Source organism: Cydia splendana, chromosome Z (assembly GCF_910591565.1).
Source record: "Cydia splendana chromosome Z, ilCydSple1.2, whole genome shotgun sequence".
Taxonomy (NCBI): domain Eukaryota; kingdom Metazoa; phylum Arthropoda; class Insecta; order Lepidoptera; family Tortricidae; genus Cydia; species Cydia splendana.
In genome coordinates this window covers 35,954,648-35,964,974 of record NC_085987.1, presented here as the reverse complement: position 1 = coordinate 35,964,974, position 10,327 = coordinate 35,954,648, and the positions used below count along the sequence as shown (strand labels likewise).

Sequence of the window (10,327 nt, the reverse complement as noted above, 5' to 3'; positions counted from 1 at the left end):
GATTTTCATAGCACACGCAGTGCAAGTATTATTTTAAACGTCAAACTTCTATGAAATTATGATGACGTATAAATAACACTTGCACTGCGTGTGCCATCCAACTCGTTGCAGACTTCTCTTCTCTTGGCCTACCTCTACTTGTATTATTCCCTACTTAATATCCATATCCACATCGTAAAGCCATAAACTTTAATAAGGCGACATCTATTGAGACGACCTGAAATAATTACTGTCATCCCCGGTGACAGGTTATAAATTAGAGTACTTAATAAGTTCCTTCGTTATAGTAATGTAATAAAAGAGACACTTCAATTTTCTTCAATTATAAATTGGGATAAGGTTACATGTATCACACTATAGCTAAGTACTTATTGTGTATCCCGAACAAAAACATGAGCCAACGATTCAGTTTGCAACAGTAGAAAAGTGATTAAAGTATCGCAACGGCAGTTTGCTGTTTTACTTCAAAACCAGGGCCCCGTTTTATAAAAGTACCCACAAGTTATAATTTTACAGTTGTATATCGGCAAAATTCATACAATTGACATTTGCTTGACCAATGATCGATGGCCGGCGTTGTCGGTTTAGTATTGACAAAGATTTATTGACTGTACTAGATACAGTCTAAGACAATTTCGTGCTTCGAATTGGACAGCTACACGAGATGGTGCTACGAGTACAGCACCATCACCACCACCAGTCAGCAGAAGAACTTTCTAAGCGGGCGAGGTGTTCAAAATTACCTTGACACGCTCTTATTCTCTTAAAAATAAAGTCACGTCAAGATCATTTTGAACACCTGGCCCGCTTAGCAATTTCTGATGCTGACTGTACATTATGCGGTAACTCTGGTTGTCGAAAATGTACGTTTGACAATTCTGTGACCATAAAATATACGACACAGTACAGAGCCATCTGTTTCGCCTTCAACCCATGTGGCACGTTTTTTTCTTAGATGTTACCTCTATTACAATCAATAACTCTTTGGTCTTGATAAATTGTAACTTGTATTGTAGGTTTATAATAACTTTAATCCCGATATGTCAAAAATAGATGCCTGAAGAATATAATCTAAATGTATTGACTCAATTGTAACGCATCGACTAAGTTGTCGGCTACAACTGCACTCAGAAATATCTTGGCACCTAAGTACACTATAGTGCAAAATTTTTGAGCGCGTATGTAGCGTCCATAATTGCAGCTCAGTGTGCAATAACACTCAGCTATATGTAAATTGTAAGCTGAGCTCAATAGTAACAATGTTGCCACACAAACTGTTATCCGAGGTCGTAGTGAAATAATTTATTTTAGTTTTTGTTGAGTTCTTCCAGGTCTAAGGGATCGTCTTCGAAGGAGATGTTGCGGCTGATGACCGACTGGTGGCTGAGACCCAAGGATCGCGCTTTGGAAGCCTCTAGCCTCATGACCTACACAAAAACAGGATTAAAACATATACCTAGTCATGGGTGGAGTTCAAAAAGTTTGGATCACAATCTACCTACACTTTTTAGAAGATTTTATTTAACTTGCCCTGTAAGTATTATATTAGTTTCCTGTGGAAAGAGTACAATCAGCGATAAAAACTTGTACCAATTTTTTTTTTAAACTTATTTTCCACCACTTACTTTTTGTACTGAGTCTGACTGAAATACATAGCAAGATACGTTCGTACGTTTCCTTGAAAATACGATGGAAAATAATTGTGCCTTGGTACTCAAGGTAGGCGTAATGTGTAAAGTTTTTCACTTTTATCAGTCTACATATGTTTGTTTATTCATTTGTGGCACTCTACAGACCAAACGCGTGGGCCGATTTTGGAGGTTCTTACGTCAATTGATCTCTCACATTTGTCCGAGTGTGATTGAATAAGGACATGACAGTAAGACAAATCAAAATGGCGGTAATCGGACGCCATACTGTAAAAAAGAAACAAATTAAGAAAAACACTACTGTTCATTTTGTAGGGATGTGAAAGTATTATTTCGAAAACATTGATAGTTTTTAATGTGAATGACCATTTAGGACTTAAAATAATTAAATTTTAACTATCGCTGCCGGGTTTAAATATAATTTTTAATTTAAGTACTTGTTTATCTACGTACTCGATAACGATGGTCCAACTTTTTGAAATATTTTTCATGCTAGACGAACGTAGCCAAACAGAAAGAAAATATTAAGGCGGAATTCCATGCGGCACAAGCATATTCAGTACAAAAATGCTTCAGCCGTACAGTGCAGCACACTGGTGGAATCCCGCCTTTATGGTCACATGTTATTTACTAAAATAGTATTCAACTTTTTGGACAAAGATGGTCAGTATTATAATTGTTTTCTGTTTAACTACAACCATTTCAACTAACCAAATTATTTTTATACAGATACACATTGAAGAGTTTACATTACAATAACATCCTATCTACTTAAACAAGTACGTAAACATATATGTACTGAAAAAATCAGTAAACAAGGCCAGTAACGATTAGAATAGTTGTAAGATAAGTACTTAAAGCAAGTATATAACGCAATGGCGCCTCATTACGTTACTGTTGGCAGGTCTGAGGACCTACCGCAAAAATAAAAAAATGAATTTTCATTATCTGATATGTTATAATTGTGACATTGATATATATTCAAGATAGATATCGTTGTCTCAGATAATGATATTCGAGAGGCAGATATCGAATTTTCGCATTTCGCGGTAGATATTCACATTTGGTACTAGAAAGCTAGAACTATCAGCAGGAAATACATATATGACCACACAGCAATGTTACTAGTTCAGGGCCGATCTTTGAAAAAGTCACTTAAAAGGTAATGATAATGAATCTTGATGTCATACATGCAAAGCATACAAAAGTGCGATACATATTAAGCAAATATTAGTGCGCTAACATTAGGGTGGTTCACGTTTGTATGGGAAAAATTCAAACTCTAGCTAGAAGAAGCGGCACCCTCTCATTTTGTTACACTTGTTCTGTTGACTAAATATGCCAAGTTTTGTAATCTTATCTCAACTACAAGGGGGTGCTCAATCACTTTGAAATTTTTCAAAGTTGTATGAAATCAAAAAAAATCAAGTTATTTTTTTTTTGAGGTTTATGCAAGTAGTAGTTTTCACATTATTTGAAAGTGTGATTTAAAAGTTATTTGGTGAAAAACCATTTTTATTTCTATTTTTTATGATTTTTTTAGGTGAAATTCTAAAAATCTTACTTTTGATAAATTATAAAAAATAGAAATAAAAATGTTTTTCTACTTAAAAACTTATAAATCAAATGTGCAAATAATATGAAAACAGATACTTAAATAAAATTCTGAATAATAAATACATGTTTTTTTTGGTTTTCATACAACATACAAAATTTTCAAAGTGGTTGAGCACCCCCTTGTAGTTGAGATAAAATTACGAAACTTGGTGTATTTTATCAGCATAATAAGTGTAACAAAATAAGGGGGTGCCCCGTCGGAAAATAAAAAAAAAATGTTTTTTGAACCACCCTAGCTAACATAACATGCATAAATGTGAAATACAAAAACATAGCCAAACATTGCGAGCCCGAATCGCTAGGATTACGTTCGTAAAACACATTAAGTTACTAGCTACACTTATATTATGTATATTTCTTTGGCGAAATATTTTCTGAATATCACTTAAACATTTGTTTTTATACTGTACACATATAATAACATAGTTACAAACTATAATATTTTATCATGTCTTTGCGAAGCCGCAAAACTACCTACATAATAAAGATATTTATTTGCATTGGTTTCTCGCTAATATTAGAAAGCCACAAACATTCAAAAGAGTTTAAAATAGTAAATAAACTAAAAGTGAAGTAAACCTTTATATAATTGGAAATGTATCTACCGAGACATATGGACCACGGATATACAAGGATAAATACACACATACTTATCAGTCATAATACAAAAGCTTACTGGCAAATGTTACCACAAAAATAAAATGTTGAAATGACTTTTGACTTACTCGAGCCATTTCCAGGGCTCTGTGTCCGGAGTGGTGATGGGTGTCGGTAACTGTGCAGTGCCAAACAGATTATCAGACATCACTGGAAGCGCATTGTAAACTTTGTAAACAACACAGAGAAAGCTAGGTATGTGTATGTACATACTCATTGAGTAACTATTATGTTAAGTACCTAAGCAGTACTCTTTCGGAAAATACACCTATTTTCGTTCTATCGTGAATTGAAAAAAAATATATATATAAATATTGGTTGCACGTGCACGTGAAGTCGTGTACGTGTTGGTGATGTACACTCAATATGAAACATTGAATGTGTCGAATATGAGCGCAGATTTAAATCATTTGCACTTAATTAAAAAATATGTCTAAAATTTAAGTCGATGTCATGGTATGTACTACCTACGTTCAAAAAAATTAAAAGAGTAGGTAATTATATGACGATTATACTGAAATACATTACGACGCCCAGCTATTTACTTGTAACGTGTAACCCATAACCGATATACATTAAAGAGAGAGACAAGATTGGAGTATCATAATTCATAAGGTCAAAAATGCACAATGTTTATCTTCCCCTTATATGTCTGGTGAAAGTTGAGACAGTTCCTAAAGAAACTTCAGCGAGTCGATGACAGTCACGTAATATAAACAATGAATCCTGTTTTTCAAGTAGAAGTGTCGATCGTTTTTTTTTTTAATTAGTTTCATTACTTGAAAAATGCAAGTGAAGCGCCTTATTCTGAAAGCTAAATATGTGACAAACAACGTAAAGCTCATAGCCCATGACGCAACACATCGTGCGGCTTCGAACATGTTGTTTCACACCTCCAATTAAGAGAAAAACCCTTGTGTATGATTTTTATCCTCATCTGTTATTTAATTTATTTATATGCGATGTTATTAACATTGTTATTTGTTAATAATCGGGAGCTAAATCGAGCCCAAATTTGACATTAATTTCTTCTTGTGCATTTTATTTTACATGACTATAAAACATACGTGATTTTGTTTTTCTTTTACGCTATGGTGATGTATCACAAGAAGCATTAACTTTTCTGTATAGCAAAGAGTTATGAATAGTGGAAGATGTGCCTCGTGCCTCGAATTTTATAGCTAATGTAGATGTCGGTACGTCAATATGTACGGCCCCGTATAAGTATTATGCGGTAACTTTGGTAGTTAAAAGTTGACGGTTAACACTGTTTTCAGCTTTCAAACTCGGGGGCACTTTTATACCCCCTTATTCATAAACGTTTACTAACGTTGACAAGCCGGTAATAATCGTTTGTCCCTTTCCATCACACCAATACGTCGGAAAGGGACAAACGATTATTATCGGCTTGTAAAACTTTAGTAAACGTTTATGAATAAGGGGGTTAGTTAGACTTTACATCTCCTCTACTATCTATAAATATTACTTGTACATATAGTTGAGCATTGCCCCGGATGGCCCGGATTTATGTAGGAAACCCATGTGAAATGTATCCATTACTTATGCTGCTATTAAAATTATCGAATTAAAATAACACATGAGGGTAAATATTCCTTATGAGATCTTAGCCCAAGTGTGTAATGAAATCCAACCATATTTGTGATCAATATTTACAGTAAATCGTGATAAACATTAAGCATGTAAATTAATCCTTGTCGGCGAATAGTTAAAATGTGTTTAGTGAAGCAAAGCGAGGCGCGATGTTAGTTTTTGATGTTGTCGTCTCTTTGAAACATGATCTACAGCTTGGGTTGAAAAATTAAATTGTATTTATTTTAATGTGTCTATAAGATTGGGACTTATACGTTCGCACTGATTAAACGAGACAGCGTATTAAATTAAAATAATTGTCATGTTAATTAGATAATATTCACCTTTATTTGAGCAACGAATGTACTGGTAAACTCTACGGCTGTTGGATCTAGGAAATCTTTCGAGAGACAAAACCTTAAATATTTAAATTTTTTACACCAAATCGGGTTGGCCGGTCGAAGTATTTAGCAGATGGCGCCAGCATAGCTTGCCCTGTCAATCCATATATTTGTGTCAAATTCTTGTTTTTTAATGGAATTTTATGCTCTGGATGCCAGCCTTTTAAGCCAAATCTCATAGAACTCGACTAGAGAAAGGGGCAAGCTATGATGGCGTCATCTATGCAAACCTTTGACAGTTGCCAACCCTATGGCTCAGTTTTAGAAGCGAGTACGATCCTTAAAAGGCCCAATCTTAAAGACACCTGTAATATGATGGGTTATTTATGCACGGCGGTAGACTCACCTCTGCTTTAAGTTCCGCGACTTGTTCCTGAAGCTCTCGCACGCGCTCTGTGTCGTCCATGTTACTCCGGAGCTCTCCTTCAGTTGCCATCACTTCATTCTATACGAAGATAAATAAAGATTTGTAGTCTGTATCTTTAGGTACTTAAATATAAGTAAACAAAATCTACCCTCAAATGGCTCCTTAAGCTTGAGGGTAGATGAAAACATTACATGATCAAATAATGTAGGTTAAAGTCCGGTCGTTCAGTGACAGATCCAGGAAGTCCGGTCGATCAGTGACAGATCCAGGCGCTTTTGTATTTGGTTGGTTAACCATATAACTACCCGAAATAGTACAAATTGTTTATTTACTTTTGTTTAAATACCTAAAGATACAGAGTATAGTTTAAATACCTAAGTTTGGTGAACAAACTCGATCTTGCGAAACTCACCTTTAATTTATACTCGGAGACTTCTGTCTCTAGCTCCGCTATTCTTTGTGCGTCCTCCATGTTTCTAATGTTTGCTTGCATCGAGTCGTACTTCGCCTAAAAATAATAAAAACTTCAGCATTAGTATAACCTCCTGAGACTAAATGTACATTACAATGTACATATTCGTGCAACCTAATTTGAACCTTTCATGAACCAAATAAAGTAGCATTTCTTTTAAAAACAAACGAAATTCGTTTTAATTTACTTGTTGAATAAGGTTCAAGTTAAAATTTCTAAAACTTTATATGGTGGGTCTTACGAGGATAAATCACCCGTAATGACAATTAAACGTAGACAACGGATGTGTACCTGTTATAATTTATATAGTAAAACATTTATAAAGGTCGTCCCTTTGTTGTAAACTAACTTTAAGGTTTTTCCAACAAGCAGGATGTATTAAAACAAACTAGAGAAAAAGGTGCAATTATTGACTACAAAGAAACAGGAAGCTACATTGTTTCCTACGGAATATACACGTCTCTCGGTGAAATAAAAGAGTTTGGTAGTAAAGGACAATAATGGGATAAGGATTTGTTAGTTTTCGTTCGTCGCGCACATTATAAACTACCCATCCCTTTCTAATTAGTGATATGCAAAAGAGACGACAAGGGGCTGTCCATAAATTACGTCATCGATTTTTGAATCATCCAAAAATCATGCTTCGAATGACCCCGTTTCCTCCTACTCATGCTACCGTCATCCGTGGTCCAGACCCCCGCCCCCCCCCCCCCCTAATTTGAAATGATGTAATTCATGAATAGCCCCCAAGCGCTATCTCACGCGAGTTGTGATTTCAGACGTAGCCACATGTTTTAAGCTTTTAACCTAATAATAATATTATAACCCTATAGAGTCGGACCAAGCTAACTCTGCATGGCATTTGCAATGACAAAGTGTGGCAATGTCATCATTAATGTCAACTTTCTATGAAAATATTACGTTTGTAATGACACCCCCTCACTTTATTCTATACCTATTCAAGTTGGTGCTAACTTAGCACTAACTAGCACTGCTAAGTAAGCTTATTAGGCATAAATTTACGAGTATACAATTTATTGTGATTAATAGGTAAGTCATTAAAATCATTTTAAATTGTTACATTAATTACATAAAATCCTTACATACAAACTAAAATCTAAAACAACCGTTACAAACTAATCGTTAATAGGCCTGATGACAAATTTTGAAAACCCTTTTAATATCGTCGGTACACTTGTATTAGTTCCGAAAAACACTATATGTGACGTCCCACGGTCAAAGGTACCTTATGGCGGGTATGGAGTTATGCATACCCCAGTAATCTACAATAAATAAGCTATCGATAACACAAAAGATCAACCTTCTAGGTTGCGTAGTTACAGAGATATGATTTTTTGAAAATAATGTTGTGAAATTAGCAACTTTACGATAGAGAAGTTTTAAGTTTAGCCGCCTAAAAAACTATGTTCCTGAAGTAAGTTACATAGTTGACTACAAATAATAATACATTATATATCTGAGATTAAAAAAATATTGCGACTTGTTCTGTAATGCAAATAGAAACTTTTGATATCGACTGATTTATGTGTATACTAACCAATCTCTTGAAAATAAAGTTTTATTTCATTTTCACGATTGATTGCAATGAGCTCTCAAGATTTAAATTTTATCTATTAGAAAACGACACTGACAGACAGTTTAAGCAAAAAACAATACCGATTTAGAGGTGAAAATGTATTTTCTGACTTTTTCATATATAATCACAAAATTCAATATTTTTACTTTTAATGTGACACACAATCAATTTTTCTGAGCACATATGAAAGAAATTCTGTCATTCAAATGAAATAAATCCTAAAACCCCAACGAAATACTATATTTAACCCCTTATGCCACTTTAAACTTACATAACAATAACAGTATTTGCTCCATACATTTACGAAAAGGTACCTTATGGAAATAAATCTAATAATACATCACTACAAAATATCAATCATATTATAGTTTATCTTTTATGAATAGAAAATATTAATTTACATTAAACTGCCCCAAATTTAATTAGTTCTTCGTCATAATAATCTTAAAAAAGACCAATAATTTGTATGTAATGAAAAGGTACCTTGTGATTAAGTTACATGATGAGGTATGATGATGATGGAACAGTTAGGATAAACTAATAATATTTTGGGGTTAAGATGGTATAAATCGTCTATTTCTTATCAATAATATATTTCGGTTGCTATTGAAGATAAGCGGCATTGAGGTTCAATGACCTCAGATATTCCATAAGGTAATGCGTCGGGTATTGGCATTTTTCAGCAAACCAATGGCTGATTTACTGCATGCGACCAAACCAAATGAAGATTATTCTAGTTAAGAAAGACTTGACGAGAGTAACTTTGGTATAATAGCAGGCTACTTGGATTTGTGATGTCGGTCGATGTACGGTTATAATATTTGCGAGGCGCCCCAACCAGAACTGAAATTATCAAATTAGTTTTGCAGAATGCTAATACAGTTCTCTACCAAACTTCTTTTCCCGTATTGACTAGTTTTTTTGGGAATTTTCAATCTTTTTTCCATAAGGTACCTTTTCTACTAAACTCTGAGACGACATTACTAGGCTTATAACTAACTTATAACAAAAATAAAAACAGGTAAACAAACGTTACGCATTAAGGTTTCAGATCACACAATAAAAAAAAATTGAGCATTTTTTCACCTCTTTACAAAACATTTCATATCTCCGAAACTAGAAACCCTCATAAGGTACCTTTTCGCGTGGAACGTCACATATTTCAGTTATACTCATAAGATTTAACATAGATAATTGCATTTTATTATACCTAGTTTAAACTTCGCGCGAAAACGCCTCGCATGCCATTTGTGACGTCATCATTTAGTTGGTGGTAGGGTGGTAGATATTGTTTACATACTTACAGTTACGAATTTCCCTTGAATCCGATGATATTGTTAATTCAGCACCATATATTACGATTAGGGATGATAAATACATTACCAAAATTTATCACAATAACTCATTTTACACAAAAACTCTCACACGGTTGCAGTTTAAGATGAATATTTAGATACATGTAAATTTTGAGTGAAAATCACCGAACGCCGGTTTTACTTTTTAATTTTTCATTTTTTCTAGTTACGACAGCCGACATGGCAATGATAGTTCCATTCAGCCAAATAATTAAAAAAGTTTGTTGTTGAAATATCGTATTATTTAGCATTTTATTTAAATAATAACAAATAGATATCTACTTTATATCGTGTAATAATATTTTTTGGACGTAATAAATGTTTAGTGGCGAAATAACATTTTTTTTGCACCTTTCGAACTCTTTGGTGCCCACGTATAGATTTCGGTCAATGAGGTTGTCTATGTTGCTCTAAGAAATATGTTATGGATTGATGACGTCACTGTTTGGAACGTTTCTGATTGGCGTTTCAGTAAAAATGGCCGATTGGAGAATTTTGCACTTTTATTTTATTGAATATATTAATAATCCTTCAGTTTATACTGAGATTGGGCCATTTTTTAGAATCATATTAACATATATGTTTCGTTGAAACCATTATTTCCATGATTCTTTGTTACTTG

At 33.9% G+C, this 10,327-nt stretch overlaps 1 protein-coding gene across 2 annotated transcripts in view; it reads right to left on the bottom strand.

The window, feature by feature from the left end:
* Positions 1-825: 825 nt before the first annotated feature.
* LOC134803932 (ecotropic viral integration site 5 ortholog) overlaps positions 826-10,327 on the bottom strand; it is a 42,404-nt gene continuing 32,902 nt past the window's right edge. The window contains exons 15-18 of one of the 2 annotated variants that reach the window (XM_063776753.1): positions 6,694-6,789; positions 6,261-6,359; positions 3,992-4,041; positions 1,380-1,427 (exon numbers count right to left, since the gene is read on the bottom strand). In XM_063776753.1, the coding sequence (XP_063632823.1) occupies positions 1,421-1,427; positions 3,992-4,041; positions 6,261-6,359; positions 6,694-6,789 (252 nt within the window). In that variant the 3' untranslated portion in view covers positions 1,380-1,420. Of the gene's footprint in view, positions 1,428-3,991; positions 4,042-6,260; positions 6,360-6,693; positions 6,790-10,327 lie in introns of both variants that reach the window. The other variant, XM_063776752.1, reaches the window with a different exon arrangement.